The following is a 17968-nucleotide window of genomic DNA, read 5'->3' as shown; positions in this document are numbered from 1 at the left end:
ATGTACGATACCGTCTGGGCGCTCACGTTGGCGGAGCCTGAGGTTCCTAGGCAGTCTTAGCTTTGTTTACTTCTAATGTTCAACATTTGTTTTGTCCCCTTGGTTACTCTGTGAGGAGTCTCCCTATCTCATATCTTACATTTGAGCCTGACATAAGCAGTTAGTTCAGTGGGCTGAGAAAAGCTTCCTGCTTCAAGCTCAGGAGGTGGCTCCCCACTCCTCCTGTCCTCTCCCAAGTCAGAGGAACACGGCGGCGTGTTCCCTCAAAGATCTGTATCTTGGAGGAACACACATTCGTATTTTCACCTCTGAAAATACAGACCAGAGTAGAACAGGAGGACTGAATTTACTTCAAACTGACAAGGTGTGTGGGACAGGGATGACAATCATTTTGCTGCTTTTAACTAATGCCCAATCTGTGTTTTCTTCTTCCTTCTGACAAACACCTTGTACAGCATCAAGATATAACAGACTTTGTCTCTAGTTCATCTATGAAGTCTCTTTACATCATGGGTTGTTTTTCTAGTGTGTTTAACTTTTTAACAAGTGAAGGGAAAAAATCCTCATTAACTCTCTCTACAGCAAAAGAACAAAGCAAAAATATCCAGTGGTACAGTCAGAAAAAATAACTACAAATATTCTTCTTACATCTGTCTCAGTTTCATCTACCTCTGAATTTCTAGTCATTCCTCTTAAGTGAAAATAAAATTTAAGAAGTCTGCATTTCAGAATCATTCCCCTTAAGTGCAAAGTAGGGCTGAGGCCTGCAAAAAACAATTCAGTAGAATCCATTGATATTCGTATGCAAGCAGCATTTAATCAAACTGCAAGAGCCATCCTAACACAGTCTGTGCAGGGGCGTTTATCGTGGGAGATGCCACACAGATAGAAGCGGCTGATAAAAAGCCATTTACATACATGCCGCAGCCCACAGCGAGGAGTTACCATGTCTAAGCTCTGACATGGGTGAGGAAAGCAAGCAGCCTCTGCCAGCATCAGGTACTGACAACAAACATGCCCATCCACGCAAGTGAGAAAAACAGAGCTGGGGCTGATCAGAGACAGGGGAAGGAACACTTCCAAAAGGATTCTCGCCACAGCGAGTATCCAGCAACACACAGTGTGTTAAAACAGATACTATGTTGCACTGCACTAATGCAGAGGCTAGAAGGAAAAACGACCCACATGACGTGACATTAGTCACGGTTCTCTAATACTGTATGCGCTGACCTGATGTCAGTCGAGTACAAAATCTTCTACAAAATCCAAACAGGGCTATTCTTCCCTACCACAGAAATGCAATGAAAAGAAAAATTAGAGCAAGCAGACTTCAAACCCAGTACACAAAAGAAAAACAATGTAAGCTCCCTACTCTTGCAGCCACCAATTCATTTCTCACAGTACAAAGCCCCAACAGTAAGACTTGCTTAGGGTGCAGTTGGGTAAGACTTGACAAGCCCTCCAGCGCAAAGAGCACAAATTCCACTAACGCTTGTCCATCCTCCAGTTACCAGCACTGAAGAAACTTTGCAGCACAACACACAATTTAAATTCAACTCGGTTTCCACAATATGTCAGAAAGCCATTTAAATGCATGTTACTTCCACACTGGGTTTAGCAAGAAGGGTGGAGCTACTGCCAAGACAGAATGAGCTTCCAAGTAAATCATAAGGCTACATGCTTTCTTGTTAGCTGGTTAAGGTAAAGGGACTCAGGTATTTTTCACAATCAGATGTGGCAAGAGAATACCAACATAAAGCTTATCTATACGAAGATTTTTCTCATATGAATCAGGTGCCCAAATTTAAATAGATACATATCTATATACTGTAGTACTTTATCATACAGGGCAGACAGTTTTCTAATAAAGTATGGCCCAGGTTCAAGATTTTGAGACATGTTTCCAGAACGTGTCTTTTGTTTAAAAGAACAAAAAAAGAACAGATTTCACCCACGTCAGAGGAAGTAGCTTTCCACGTACAGAAATGCTGCTTTTCACTCCTGCATAAAGGCAAGGCTTTCATTCACTTCCTCTGTCTCTCTCCCAATGACTCCTCTCTGGCTCTCCACCTTTCTATAATCTTTGTCCCTTCTTCCCTGCCCACAAATCTAAGCTGCATTTATGTAAGAAAAATCCCAAATCCATAAGGGCTGTAAGGCATACCACTGAACTAATCTCTTCCTTGAGTTCAAATGCACTGCTCTCATATACTGAAATCTGAAAGGGGAAATTTCATGAAGGCTTACTTTCATCTCAGTAGTTCCTTGCCAAGGGAAGACATTGACATCATACAGCTCCAATGCTCTGAGGTGATATTATTACCAGAACTGGAACATCCATGTGCACATGGACATGTGCTATCAGGTTCTCAGCAACACAAATGGTAAAATTCGTGCTGGAAGGAATCCTTAAAGGTCCGTGGTCTGACTTTTTACAAAGAAAAAGGCCAGCTCAGAGTCTTACCCAGCCTGGTCTCAAAAGCCTCAGTGCACAGATGAAGACTACATACAGACTAGGGAGGAGATTAAGGTGGCTTTATTTTTCTATGGTTCATAAACTAGCTCACCAAAGAGCAGAGCTCCTCCTTCCACACAGGAACAATGTACCAATCCTCTCACAGGTTCTATTAACTTTCCTTTTCACACAGACATCAAGCTTCCTATACCTGGATGAATTTGGATAAGCAGGGAATGGTGGGCTCATAGGTGCAAGAATTCAGGGTCATCACTTTCACCAACAGCATTAGCCTGCAGCTGCTAAAACCCCATGGCCCAGGAGCATCAGAGCTACCTGGCAAGCTGAAGAAGAGATCAAAGAAAAACAAGAGCATGAAGAGCATGAACCCAAACTCCTCTGTTGCATCCCAGTGCTACGTGTTGAATGCACCTATGAAGTAAAAGACATCTTAGTGTGGAACTCACAGCCCTGCCAACAGCACCAGCCCCAGTCTGCAGAGCAAGGTTCCACTGTCTGTGCTCCTGTGCCACAGACAGGCCAGCCTGGCCAGAAGACAGTGTGGTGCCAAGGTAAGTGCATGCAATGGTTTTACTCTATGTACAGGAAGGTAAGTGACTTGTCTTGAGGTAAGCCATGCATGAAGATACTGCATGGCAGCAGCTGCTGCAAGGAAACTGGTTGTGTGCACATTCTCATCCTGGAGAATGCCAGGTCACTCCGGGTCACTGTCCCCAAGCAGAGGATGCCCTTCACTTCTAGCACGTGGCCTTCAGTCTAGTACAGAAATGCGGCTCTAGGAAATCAATTAGCACTGAAACAAGACTATTTTTAAGACTTCAAAAATAAACACATGCATGCTGACTAATAAACATGCATTAGAATGCTACACACTTTTCAGAGACAAAATTCAAAAGCACAACCAAGCCACTCTAGAGATCTGGTATAACCAGTCTGCCCTGACAGCTGAGGTTTGAACTTAAGAGCACAGTCCCCAAATAACCTACTCCATTACAGCATCTTGGAAAGTAAAATAGCCCAAACTTCAACAAGCAGCAGTTGGGACTAGTTAGACATAGGCAAGACCCAGCACCATGCATTATTTCTGCCACAATTCACAGCAGTTTAAATAATTCACAACCTGGTCTTGACACTTATCTCCCCAGCAACTAAGCTATGATTCTTTCAGCAGGGCTCATTTGCAATGCAAATGAGAAGAGGGGAAAGAAAGGCCTAGAAGTCCTTGATTTTGAACACACTGATTCATACTGCAGCCCATCAAGGGTGGAGACGAAGAGACAAATTTTGCTGTTCAAGAAAGCCGCATGTACTTTCTTCACTGCTGCTTCCTATTATACAGGACTATTGTAAATTTCTGGCAATCTCTTACAATCTTGAGGTATTTTTCATGTACAAGTCTCAAAAGCAGAAAGGCAGAAAATTCCAGTAACCCCACATAAAATTATCTGTAGACCTTTCTAACTATAAGCTGGGGATGAAGCTTAAAATTTAAGCAACCTGTGAAGGCTGCTCAGTCGCATCAATGTAGAACTCAAGACCTCCACTCTCCACTTTCCTACTAGATGCAATAAACCAATGCTAACAATGTTACTCCAGTTATTTTCAAAGCAAGGACTCTATCTGGTTAGGCTTGTAATTACAGCTCAAGTTTATTGCTAAAATTAGGACAGCTTTTTGATGGAGTGGCTGTGAAGCCAGAAGGCAGCAAGCACTCCCCTGAGATGCAGCCTCAGTCCCCTGCCCTCAATCAATGCTGCACAGGCTCTGCATCACATCCCGTATCTTATGCATAGAAGAAATCAGCAACTTTAATCCACAGACACTAATTCTTTGGAGCATATCCAGACCTGCTCAACTGGCTCTTCTTAACCCTCATGACATGTCGTTTAATCTTTGCTTTAACCATAATACAGTGGTCTCCAAAATTCTTTGACCATATTAAGCAAAAAAAAATTGAGCATGCATACCCAACACATGCATATAGCTATATACAGAAATTGCTTCACAAACTATTTATTATATGTTTATGTGTTTATTTTTTCAAAAATATCTGCTAGATAATATGCTACTGACAGACACCTGTCAGCAGAGAAAAGCTCTGCAAATTCAGAACACCTGACCTTTTGTAAAAGCAAAAAGGCATAATTCACCTTTAACTCTGACAACTATTTTAACCATTTTGCCGTGAAATAACCACTGAGCTGTGGTGTATACAGATTCTCATGATCATTCCCCATCTCAGTACAAACTAGATTCTATTTAAAAGTCTTGTGTCTATAAAGTTAACTCCACTGATGCCATCCAACAGCACGTAGTGCATTTCTTGGTCGCACTGTGCTCCTAAGTAGTTCTAAATGTATTTCATTACTGAACCAGAATGTGGCAAGCTCCTTAAGCTGACACACGTTAGAAACATTTATACTTCCATGCTACTATATAAACCAAGCCTACCACGCTGCCCAGTTTCTCTAATACCTGTCTTTCTAAGTCTTTGGCAATGTCTCTGTGTCTCTTTCAAAGGAAAGGAAAGCATTTTAGTTTGTTGCCATATAATTTTTTTCATATTACTTCAGCCATTTTTCCACAGCAGGAAGAGCAAGTGTTTCCCCAATGGTATCTTTTTTTTCGTATTTTGCTTTTACATAAGAAAGCTCAAGAGAGGCTTCTAAAAATTTTAGTACTGAATTGAGGGTCATTAGACTTCATTGATTAGATCCAATTAGACTGTCACTGCTTTTACCTGATTGAATAGCTCATGCTAATGGTGTAAGCTCTGACACTCTTACCAGGCACTTGGCGTCTATTTCCACTATTACCTGAAATCCACAGGTATTTGAGGGAATCTTTAAGCTACATGTCTATTTCATATGGGTTAATTTAATTAAAATTAGACAATATAATATGTAAATCCACTTAAGTAAGCACAAGTGAGCTGCAACATATCAAAGTGAATGATGCCCTTCCACAGTGTGAAACATCCTCTGTTTTGTAAGACACTTTTGTAGGCTCTGCATGACACAAGACCCTCTGACATACAGTCTGAGGGCTCCACTTCCAATAAAATACAGTACCAAAGGTTTATTTCAATGTGGGGCGCTTCCTTGTGCTGGTAGATTTTTTAAGAAAAAATAAGTATAAGTTATAATACTTTTCTTCTGTACCACAGTAGATCATCTTGCTCAACCCTGGGGCACATGCACCACTTTGGGGACCACTGATATAACATATTGATTGTCCTGGTATAAGAGGCCACCTCCATTCTGTGACGTCAAGATACATCTACAGGAGTAATGTTCTGAGGCACGGCAAACACAGGGGTGATCAGCAATCTTTTACAGCCCCACATCTAAAGACTGTTAACACCATCCACATCCATAAACTGTCATGGCATACTGGAGAAATTACCTTTTTTCTCCTGGTCTAAATACAACAGGAAGAAGCAGAAGAGAAAAAATGATAAGTTGAAGGGGCACAAGGTAGAGGAAACAGTACTGATGACCAAGTACTGGAATTTATTCAGCTTGAGTTCATCTGCACCACAGTAAAGCAGCACCACCAACAAGAAAGTTCTCTTCTCGCTGCAGAGTCACTGAATCAGACTAGCCCTAGAATTCTGTGTTCAATTTTTTGGCACCTCACTATAAGAAAGACCTTGAGGTGCTGGAGCATGTCCAGAGAAGGGCAGTGGGGCACAAGTGCTATGAGGAGCTGAGGGAGCTGGGGGTGCTTAGCCTGGAGAAAAGGAGTCTCTCTAGAGTTTCCTGAAAAGAGGGTACAGCAAGGTGGGGGTCAGTCTCTTCTACAACATACCGAGCAACAGGACAAAAGAAAATGGCCTCAAGTTGTGCCAGGTCAGGTCTCAACTGGCTATCAGGAAAAATTTATTCACTGAAAAAGTAGTCAGGCACTGGACAGGCTGCACAGGAGTCACCACCTCTGGAGGCATTTCAAAGATGTACAGATGCAGTGCTCAGGGACATGGTTTATTACTGCATTTAGCAGTGCTGGGTTTATGGCTGCACTTCATGATCTTAAAGGTCTTTTCCAATCTGAGTGATTCTATATGTATTTGGGGAGCAGAAGGGAGAGAAAGGAAGGGTAATTCATATTTTACTATGCTGATTTAGATCAAGCACTCAAGACAATCCTACTTAAAGTTACAAGAATAGACAGAGCCTGCAAGGCTTGTTGCCCTGTCACTTAAAAGACAGTCAGAGGCATTTGAAGCTTACTCCAGGGCAAACCACGAACCACCACATGGAAATCTTGCATAGCCACTGGACTCATACCCTGCTACACAACACAGCCCCAGCATGACACCATCATCACAGCAATCTAAAAGTTACCTCTAGCTAAGTCCATCTGCAAGTATGTTTGTATTCGTTCTCTTCTAGGGAAAATAAGTGTAGCATGTTGTTTCATTTAAACTTACAAACATTATTCAATTTCCTCAGAAAAGCATGGGAAAATACTCTTCCACCTCCTGATGCTGCTAACCCCACCGCTTTAGAGAATTAAGCCATAGTGCAGAAGGTGGAAAAGTGCATGTGTGCAATCACCACCTACAACTGTGTGCAGGGAAGGGAGCAAAATAACAAAACTTTACATTGCGGAAACCAAGTCACACTAACAAAAGGAACCAGAAGTTATTCTATTTTTCCACTTTCCAAACTTCAATAATCTGCATTTAGTGGCATGCATCCAACTTGAAAGTCTAAAGTAACACCCATGCTGCATTTGTGCATAGCTGACTGTGCTAGAAGAGCAAATTATTTCTAAATGGTAAACCACCTGATCCAACAGCAGAGAAAAGCTCATGGAGCACAATAGAAAAGCCTAAGTACATCAAGAACATCAAGGCTGGGCTTGGCAACTCTCTCACATCCAAGCAGGAAAGCAGTGGCACAAAGGCACACAATTCACCAACATGCAACAGGTTCAAAGTCATTCTCACAACGTAAGGGCAACTCCAGACTCTTAAAAATGCTTTTCTGAAACCCCAAATAAAACATACTAATACTAAGTCCTTTTACCAAGACATCAACATCTACAAAGCGAGGCTTTTGCCTATCAAATAGCGACTCCAATGGCAGCATGAATTAACAGCATGCTTCCTGTTTTGCTGTCAGAATCGTGAAGACTAGCACTTTGAAGTGCATACCAGGCATAGAACAAAGTCTCTCTCTCCCTCTCATGTGGATTAACATTTAAAAGATGCATCTTTTGCCAAGCAAAAGTGAAAACAAGTTCTGCCAACAAAATGTCTCATTTTAATTTTAATGTCCTTTTGTATCATACACCTTTTTTGCTGGGACTCAAATTTTCTAATGGCCAGGCAAGAAAACAGACTTTATTATTTAGGCTCTGTTTAATGCAAACCATCTCCCACAGATCTCAGTTCTCAGAGAGACAAAACTCAACCTTTTGTAGCCGTCAGAGGATTCCAACAAAAGAATGTGTCCCCTTAAAAAAAAAACCAACTTAAAACCAAAAAACCAAACAAAACAACACATACAAAAACAAAAAAAAAAAAAAAAAAAAACAAAAAAAAAACACACACACAAACAAACCAAAAAAAACGGAAAAAGAAAACCCACCACCAAAAAAATCTCCTCTTCTACTGTGTCCCACTATGTTCTACTTAGCCACAGCAGCAGCTGAAATTGCTGACAAAAGCAACCTCGCTAAGGAGCTGCTAGTAGAGGAAACAGCAGCTAAGTAACAGAGAGAACTGCCAGCAAATACACCATCTCAAAAGCAGCATATAGGTTAACAGTTGCATGCTGGCAAGTGCTCATCATCCTCATGAAGCCCATTATCACTGAAAAGCTATAAATGTGTATTGGAAAAAAGTGAATTCAGAGTTTTATGTAACTTTCCTTTTAACTATCACCCAAACCTATGCTTTTCTCATCTCAACTTTGTGCCCAGTATAATGCCGGCTCTTCATGATCAACAGGCTTTCCTAAAGACAATGAAGAAGAGTGGTGCTGTCTTTAGGAAGGTTCTAGACAACCTTCTCAACACTTCAATGAACCCAAGTGCCTCAGTCAGCATCATCACTTCTAAGGTGGGCAGGTCCCAGACAGTAGTGAATTGGGACCCCTGGGAAGTCAGAACATACTCAGGTAACAACCCTTCTGGTTTAAACAGGATTATTAAAGTTTTATTAAAGGATTATAAAAAGACTTTCAAATAAAGCCTATGGTACACATGCCATAATGTCAACAGTGCCTAAGCTACAGGATACTTGACACTGAAATTAACAGAGAGAGACATGGGAAGGGAATTCAGGCTCAGGAGTTTTTCCCCTGCACCTCACAACCCGCTGCCCGTTTCTGCTAAGTGGGTACACCATAGCACACTGCCCTCAGGTCAGACAGGAACAGCAGTGCAGGCAGGATGAAAACTCAGCTTCTAGGGAGGGTGGGGTCAGCTGTGATGGAAGACAGCAAGCAGGATCTGAGTTCCCTCTTTTTTTAACACCAGCAGATTTGAGTACTTTCCTTGTAGTCATGTGGATCCTAAACAACAATACAGAAATGGATCATCTTTATCTTGACATGAGCAATTACAATGTGCTTTTACTTTTCTCCATTAGTGCCCAGAGAGAATATAAAGCAAACTACTTACTTGAGCTCGGAAAAAATGCCATCCACCTCTCTTAATCCATTTTCTGCACTTGTCACAGTGGACAAGACAAGATATCTTCTTATATAGTACGATATACACATACACATCTTTTTAGGTATTAAAGCAAATTTTTCTTAAGGAATTTCAGAAACTCTTAAAAATTATCCTGTAGTAAGAATCTCAAGCACAAGAGCATGGATAACCACTGCAGAGAGGGGTTTTGGCATACAAGAAGTGGAACAGTATTCCAAGCACAGTCTGCAAAAAGAAGTCATCCTGAACAGTGCTATGCCCTCTGAAACGAGGGACAGACTCAAAGTGTATGCACAGTCCATTAAGAGGTTTATAAAACATGACCTGAATTAAAAACGCTACTTGACAAAAAGAAGTTAGAAGTGTAAACTCACTTTCAAAATAAGCTTATGAAATAAATTATGACCCTACAAAACTACATGATGCTTCTAAACCCAATTGATCTGCACTTGAAATTGTTCAAACTACTGGTACTCAAAATCATTCCACAGTATTCTAGAACTCTCCACGGCTTTGATACTATGATCTACCAAAAACTAAGCACACAAAAATCTCATTCCAGAGAAGATAACAGGAAACTCTAATTAAAAGTAAGGCTGCCTAAGTTAAGACAATAACACACAATAACCCACTCACATTATTTGAGTGGAATATATATCCTGGCACCATGGGATTGGTAGCATTTAGTAAAGAACTGACCTAGAAAAGTTAGTAGCTTAGGATCTGAAATAGGAGTTTGATAAGGCACTAGAATAGTCTTTAAAATAGAGGTGCTCTCTTGCAAAGAGGACAAAAAAAAAAAAAAAAATCCAAACCAAAAACAAACCCACAAACCTTACATTTCTCCCTTTCAATTCCCTGTATTATTTAGTTCAATGAATCAACAATGCACTAAATAAAACCAAACAGGAAAGCTTATTTTTCCCATTTTAATCTATGAATTTTAAAAAATGTACATATGACAAGAAATTTATCAGCTTATCAGAAATGCTGAGTTAATTTATTAAACTGAAAACTCTTAATCAAATTCTTTAGAGAAGAGGGAAGAGGAGATTTATCAGAACATAGCTTTGTAATAAAGCTATCTTTAACTCTACATTTTAATTTTCAAATAGAAGCAACTAAACGCAATCTCACCTAGGAAATTATTCATCATGTAGAAAACCATATTAGAAAAAAGGATGACACACAAGCAAATGTCAAGATTAAAGACTCTAATTAAGTATATGAACAAGTGTGTGATACATCCTCTGATTAGCTAGAATGAAGAACTTTAATACTGAACTTGTATTTACTGTATGCAAACCTACTGTTTTTAATAGTAGTGCAAGCCAACAAAATAAGAAACTAATCAAGCAGAACAATCACTAAGAAGTTTAAAACAGTTTATTCAAATTTTGAGGCTTCACTTGGTCAATTTAAAACCATGATTAAAACCAAGCAAATAGTTTTCAAACCAGCTGAGTAAAAGGACAGGTTTTCTGTTTATCTCTGTGTGATAATAATATTCTCCATTCAGAACACCACCAGAATCTCCAAACAACCACTTCCATTATTAGAAACCCAAGACAACCATTACACGTGGGCAGAGAACAGAACAATATCAAGCATACAGACCTCATTAACCACTGAATTCTTAGAAGATACAACTACAAGAGAAACAGGAACACACGTAAGCTCAGCAGTTTGTTCTAAGGCCCAACAAACACAAAATAATCCAAAACAAGATATGCTGAACCCAGGACACCGGAAGCAGGTTCCAGGTTGTTTATCATTATCAAACTCAGGAAAAACCCCCATGTGGTCGTTTCAAGGTTTTGCTTTCAGAAATATCACACACAGCTCTTAGGAGAGCTCTAAAGATCAGTGGCTCAATCCAGCAATGTTTGTCTCAAGATTTTATCTTTGGTTTTTCAAGTGGCCCACCACAGATCTTAAACATCTTTAAATGACTAAAACGGCTCCAAGAAAAAAATATAGATAGATCTGAACCACAGCACTAATACAGTCTCATTTCCTTGTAGATATGACTTGTGGTTGGATTTGTTACAATAAAATGCAGACTACAATCAAGGCTTCTTACAGACACATTATCACCTTGTTCTCTTCCACATCTTTCTGAAGATCTAAAAATACCAAGCTCACACTGCAGCCTTTTGATAACATGGATGTATTTTCTAGTTCAAAAAAAACACCCAAAACCTAAGGAACAAAACCACTTAGAAACAAAATTACAAGGGATAAATCCCAACTTAGTCTGCAGTCTTCTCTCAGTCACCAGAGAAGAGGCTGTACTGTAAACCATCATTCACATCAACCGTGTCAGACACCATTTGAACAGCCAACTTCTGACTCTGTAGAGAGCTCAGGCTGAAGCTGCACTAATAAACCCACCCTGAGTTACAAAATGGCCAATAATAACACAAAAATTACTAAATTACAAAAATTGCAGGGAGCAAAGGAGCAAAACAGACAGTGGGACTTTTAAAGCTTTAACTGCCTAGAAATCCATTTAGAAACTACATACCATGTGCAATCCTATGGCATTGCTGCACAAATACAGATGGGTAGCTATCTCCAGGCTACTCCACTCCAGGTAGAGGAAGTCCAGTGCCTGGCCTGACAGACACAGGGAGCCCCCCAGCACAGGGCTGACTCACCTTGCACCAGCTCTGACACATCCCTGACCACAAGCTAAAGCCCCTCCCAGTCATTACAAAGACAGGACCCACAGGACACATGAGCCCTGCCTGACTGTCCATCACCCTGGCTGGCAACAGCCTGCCTCAGTTAAAGCAGCTCTTGTCCTGCTCTCTGCAGCACAGCAAACATTGCCACATCACAGAAGCCTCTTTCTTGGAACTTAGGTATGCTGAAGCCCTGGCTAGAGCTACACAGCGCTTTGTAAGGGTTAGGTTGTGGCCACACCTACCACCCGGAAGATTTACTGCTTTCAAACAGAGATAGCTGCAGAGTTTCTGCAGCAAGCACAAACAGGGAAACCAGTGGGCTCTGACAGCTACACATTTTGTTCTGTAGTCTTTTTTGCTCGCTGTTTCAAATGGACACTACCAGGTAACAAAGCCACAGTGTGTCCCAACTGAATTAGAAGCAGAGTTTGCTTACTCAATACTGTTTTATGCAACACAGAGCTGCTTGCATCAGAGATTACAAGGAGAAATGTGAACTGAGCAGAGGTAAAATTTTAAGGCAGGATTGACTTCATGGAGGATGGGGAGGAAAGAGACAAGTACAAACTAACCACCTATTAACTAACCATAGAGGTCAAAATTAGTCATAATGAAAAATCAAACCATTGTCAGAGTTCCACTCACAGCACCCACAAAACTTGTCTCCTCACAATGCAGGGATTTAGAAACAGAACAGGAAGCAGCAGTCAGATGAGACACTGAAACTTACTCTCTGCCATTTCTCCTGTGACTTGTCAATTGCACAAGCCCTCACACTGATCAAGAACGTCAAGTGTTTACTTCTTGACACTCACCTTGTGTAGAAGTTTACTGAGAAGGCAAGCAAGAATTTTTTCCCCGCTCAGCTTCTTCAACCCAAACACAAGGGTGCAAAGCCATACTGCCTCTTACCATAATATGAACCTACTACATGCTGTGGACCTCCAGAAAAAGACTCCAAAGATTTAGTTCAACATCCAGCCAGCCTTCAGTGGAGGTTAAAAGGTGCTCTAAGGAAGGAAATTTGGTTTTGCTGGATTTCTACAACTGGTTTTATCTGGGCAACTCCTCCCACCATATCCCACATCCTTCTTGTAATGTTTTTGCTCATTTCCAGCATTAGAAGGATAGGTGTCAACATTAAAAAAATCAGTCTTTTATTTGACTGTTCTTTCTTTCATGACCTTTCCTGCCTAATCCTGAGTGCTTGAGAACTTACGCTGTGATTCTGCATCCAGGCATAACTCAGCAGTATTACCTACACAAAATTCAGGTAGTTTCAAGTTCACACTATGAGGTGATACAAAGTTCTGCTGCTTTAACTAATGCTGGATGAACAGGGATATTCTATTAAACCAAACGCTTTCTCCCACTTCTGAAAATGTGAACAAGAAATTAAGTGGGGAACCCAACTTCTGCCTTGAAACACACAGGGCTGTGGCTTTTCTGGACATTTGCCTAAATGGCCTCTGCAAAAATTTTACTACCAGCAACATTCAAGAGCATCTTCAAAGAAGGTTTCAGGTTGCATAAACAACCAATAGTTCAACCAAAGGCAGTAATATAGTACGGATCAACATAATTTCTGGAGAGATACCAAATTTAAAAGCGAATAAGAAAAATCTATGACATAAAGTATCAATGCATTTTAAGTAACTCAACTCCATAATGCTACTTGCCCTGCAGAAGCAGCCTGGACACTATTGTTTTAAAATGAAAATTTAAATCTACACTGCTATTGCCATAGCCACCTACACAAAGTGCTAACAAAAAAGTGGGAGGCGGAAGGAACACGGCACAAGGGAACAGCGATGCTATCAGTGAGTGCCCTCTCCAAACTCAACTGGACAAGCTCCACTCTGCTGGATTTTTTTTCTGCCAGCAACTTTGGTAGAATATTGAGTGACTTACTATACTCTTGATATCTTAGCTAACATGAAAATAATCATCATGGAGGATAAAGACTGTGTAACCATAGCAGCACAGAAGTTCTCTACAATGGCAGCGATTCCATACGGTTTACAGGGGCAACACAGTATTTACATTCCATGCTAAACCACATGCGGAAAGAAATCAAAAAAATTGAGGCAAACACCTCCAACATCTTCATGTGTAAGTTTGGTAGTCAATACAGTACAAGGGGTCTTATACCAACAGGGTTATTCCATCAGTTTGCACACACACGTTTTCATTACAATCACACCTCAACAAGGGTCATATCTGGTTCCCAATAAGGACAGTGCATCTCCTTCAGACTCTGGAGTGCACCAGGAGTTGCTCTCAAATTCTGCTGAGAATGCACTGGCAACTACTCGCTCCTCCATACCATGCAAGCGTCAGTGTGAGGTACAAGTAAATTAGTCCTGCTCCACAAAAGCTCGTTAATGAAGCAGATTTGATCAGTACCACAGGAAACAAAAATCAAAGCAAGCAAAGCAGCACAAACAGGGTTCAAAAAAAAAAGCAGAATGACTCAAATCAGTAATACTAGCAGCCCAGTCAAACAGTATTTTGGGTTGATTTGGTTTCACTCTTTTACATACCAGTTGAAGGTATCTGATCATCAGAGTTCTCATTCACCTAATTAGCTGGTGGACATGCTGAAAAGAGTAGAAAGCAGTAGATAGGTAGCAGTACTTGAGCAACATTTACAAAGGAACCGAAAGCAAATGAAGGAGAAGATTACTGATCTTTTTCTCCCCACAAGTCAAAAATTGACAAGGGCCTTCCTTTCCCCCACTCAAAAAGGAAATGCAGTTTCACTACCCACAGAGGTAGTTTTAATTAGAATCTCTCAAACAGTGCAATGTCTGTAGAGCTACAAGGGGGAGGAGAGACTCCTGTTGTACATAAGGTCTGATACTGTGTGACATGCATTGCAAAAATATACTACCTGCTTTGAAAGCACATATTCTGTTAGTCCAAAGTCTAAAACTTGGAGACATCTCTGTTGTCTAATTCACAGAAATCACTGAAATGTACAAGCAGATGAACTCTAAGAGAAAGCACAGGCCCCAGTCCTGTCAAGGGCTTGATTTAGATTTTCCCAAAATGGACAGACAAGTTCAAGCATATCACTGACTTACAGCCAAGAGTTACCACAAGATTTCCAATGTCAAGCTTTTCTTTACAAGCCAGCCAAGTTTAAAAACCATGGACTAAGACTCCATAATGCCTTTAAGTTTGAAACTACATAGACCATACCATGTAGGATTTTCTACAGCATGCATCTTTGCCCTAATCCTGCTCCAACCAAATCACTTGGAGAAACAGCTTCAACCTAAAACCAGCATATTTCAAGTATACATACATGGTCCTTTACCTTTAATAACAAAGGCTTCAGTTATCAAACGCAGCACATACAGAGGTTCATCTTTACTTGAAAGGTCATCAATTCCTGCTTTTGCATACATGCTGATGGCATCTCTGTAGCATCCCTCCACATAATGAAGCTTTCCTAGGATCAGCATAGCTTCTGTCATATACTTTGGCTGAAATGGAGCAGGGAAAGAAAAAGTGTTTACAGGATGAAATACCAGACAGGAAGAATGAAGTACTCCACAGCAAATTAGGCAGGTTCAGAATGCTTTCCACTCACAACTGCAAGGGCTAAGCTCATGAGAGCAGTAAGCAATGAAGGTCAGGCAACCACTTTTGGAGCTCAGTTTTGAAATACAGTTTGTAAGCCAGCTCTTTGGTCTCAGCTGACCTGCTCTATCGATTCACCAGCCACAAAGAGCACAAAAAAGGCTGGCATTGTCAGAATTACCTACACACACACATACTAAGAAAAACCCATGCTTTTAAACCAGACAGTAAACATCACTTTTTAGACAAGCACTTCCCTCTCCTCTGTATGTTTAATTAAAGAGTGAGAAAACTCCCAGATTTCTTTAGCTGTCAAAGAATTTTCATGCAACAGTGAAAAAATCCAGAAGGCATACCTGCTGTTTCTAAGGTTTGTTTCATTTAAGGATTGAAAACATACATAACAGAACCTCAGTAAAACACATCTTTTCAGACCCTTTGGAAAGCATGAAAAGGTTCCCTAAGCCTTCATACACTTTTTTTTTTAATACATGCAATCAACACAGGGTCAATACTGCATCAGTAAGCTACTGTCACCACTCACAAAGAAAGAGTAATGGCTAATCACAAAGCCAAACTGAACACAAGGAATTGGAAGAATTCAGTAGTTCTGACTGTTAATGAGGCCAAATTATAAAGAAAGAGGGTTGGAGAGACTCCCCTTCCTTACTCCCTCCATTTTATGCTCTAAATAGGCTGACCTTGCTCATTGGAAATTAACATGGTGAAAGTGTAACATACATTTCCAACCTAACTAAACCAGCCTGGCAATTTCAGGACCAAAAGTAATACAAGTCTAGAACAGATTGTTGTAGTTCATTTACATCTAAACACACTTATGCAACTGTGTGCCAAAGGACACCAATAAAGCAGCAGCCATCAAAGTACAGTATTAAAACCTTCCAGAAGCTCTGCAACTGAGTTGACAAGCAGCTACCAGCCACACACCCAAATCACAAAACAAAATAAAAGCATTACTTCTCTAATAAACACCAAAAGCACCGCAATGCTGTAGTCCTCCCAACATAACCTTCAGTTCCAGACAGCAGCTTGTGGCACGTTTTTCTCCAATCAGGAGCTAATCAGTTGTGCACAATTCCCTCAGAATGGAGCAGCAGGATGTCAACTCTGCTGTGCTGGCCTGACAGAACCCTTATGCGGCCACACCCCACCACCCTAGAGAAATCCTAAGTATTTATCCTGCTTCTTTCCAATTAGAAAAAAAGAAACAGGGTACGTCCTTGTAGCACATAATTTCTCTGCCTATGAAAAAGCAAGTCTCACAACATAAAATCCTGCCATGGGGAATTATCAGTCTCTTAGTACCACCTACAGTACAGCACTGTACATCCATAGATACAAACAGGCAACACCCAAACCCCGTATCAGACTAATACTCTATGAAAACATAACCAGCTGGCAGGAAATATGACAACTGAGCCCACTTACTCTTAGTTTCCCTCTGCTTAAGATATTGGTCAGATACTGTTTAGCTTCACTCAGCTTGGGCTCACTCTTCTCTGACAGTGGAATGGAGTCCTTCAGTTTGGCAAAGTTTTCCTTCAAACATTCCTCCAGCAGAGCCTCTGCAAGCAGCAAACTCCCATGGTCCTCTGAAAGCACACAACAACCAACAAGAAACATTGCTTACTGCCATACTGACGATAAACAGAATTACAAAAACAACACACATTTGAAATAGACAAACTCAAATGAGGGGATAAGGAAGAACTCATAGACCACAAAAAATTTCCATTAACTACTGTTTAGTGGAAACAGTACGTTTTGTATGGAAAAATGAAATACCGCTTCATTGTAACTTGAAGATTTTCCCTCCTTAATCCTTTAATTTTGGCAGCACCATTCCTTCTTACATTGTTACTAATATAACAGTTAAGAATTTTCATCACAAAACTCACTTTCAAAAGTATAAGACCAAACTTTGCAAATATTTCAGCAGATGTTTTTAATTTACAAAGGGACAAGCATGAAATGAATGCTTTAGACTACAGAGAAGTGATAGCAGTAGCTGCATCAAAAACTTACAAAATTTTCCTGAAAGTTTACAAGAAAAAAAAAAACCACAAAGATAAATGATGCACATTCTACACATCCATTACTGAAGACACACAAGGACTGATCCCTCACTGTAATTAACATGCCACATAAAACTCTTTCGACATTAAAATCCATCCCTGTTCGCAGTTCCACAGAAGAAACACTCAAACAGAGGTAGCAGCTATGGATAGAGCATGAAGCATCATGCAGTGTGAAAATCATGCTGAAAAAGGAAGTTTTGCCTGCCAGAGTACTCAGAGTTCTTACACGACAGGCACATTTCTGCAGCTCCCTCATTCATAACAACAGTACCTCCAACAGCAGACTAGTGAATGGGCCAAGCCAGGCAAGGAAATCTTTGAATACCAAACAGCTCAGCTCTATACTTGGAATATTCCATGTTCCAAAGTCTGAAATTTGAGAATGAATGAAGCACAGTAGTCTACCTATTCCTGTATTTTCAGTCCAGGAAACACCTAATGCCCACTTT

General features: G+C 40.5%; 1 protein-coding gene across 5 annotated transcripts in view; it reads right to left on the bottom strand.

Moving 5' to 3' along the window:
• Window positions 1–17968, bottom strand: part of TTC7A (tetratricopeptide repeat domain 7A) — a 195222-nt gene that overhangs the window by 157414 nt on the left and 19840 nt on the right. For 3 of the 5 annotated variants that reach the window (XM_040058201.1, XM_040058202.2, XM_040058200.2), the window contains exons 2-3: window positions 16870–17033; window positions 15155–15323 (exon numbers count right to left, since the gene is read on the bottom strand). The exons of 1 other annotated variant lie outside the window; for it this stretch is intronic. In XM_040058201.1, the coding sequence (XP_039914135.1) occupies window positions 15155–15314 (160 nt within the window). In that variant the 5' untranslated portion in view covers window positions 15315–15323; window positions 16870–17033. Of the gene's footprint in view, window positions 1–14375; window positions 14424–15154; window positions 15324–16869; window positions 17034–17968 lie in introns of those variants that run through there. One more of the 5 variants, XM_058419645.1, reaches the window with a different exon arrangement.

The sequence above is a fragment of the Hirundo rustica genome, chromosome 3 (assembly GCF_015227805.2).
Source record: "Hirundo rustica isolate bHirRus1 chromosome 3, bHirRus1.pri.v3, whole genome shotgun sequence".
Lineage (NCBI taxonomy): Eukaryota > Metazoa > Chordata > Aves > Passeriformes > Hirundinidae > Hirundo > Hirundo rustica.
This window is presented reverse-complemented; position numbering and strand designations above follow the sequence as displayed.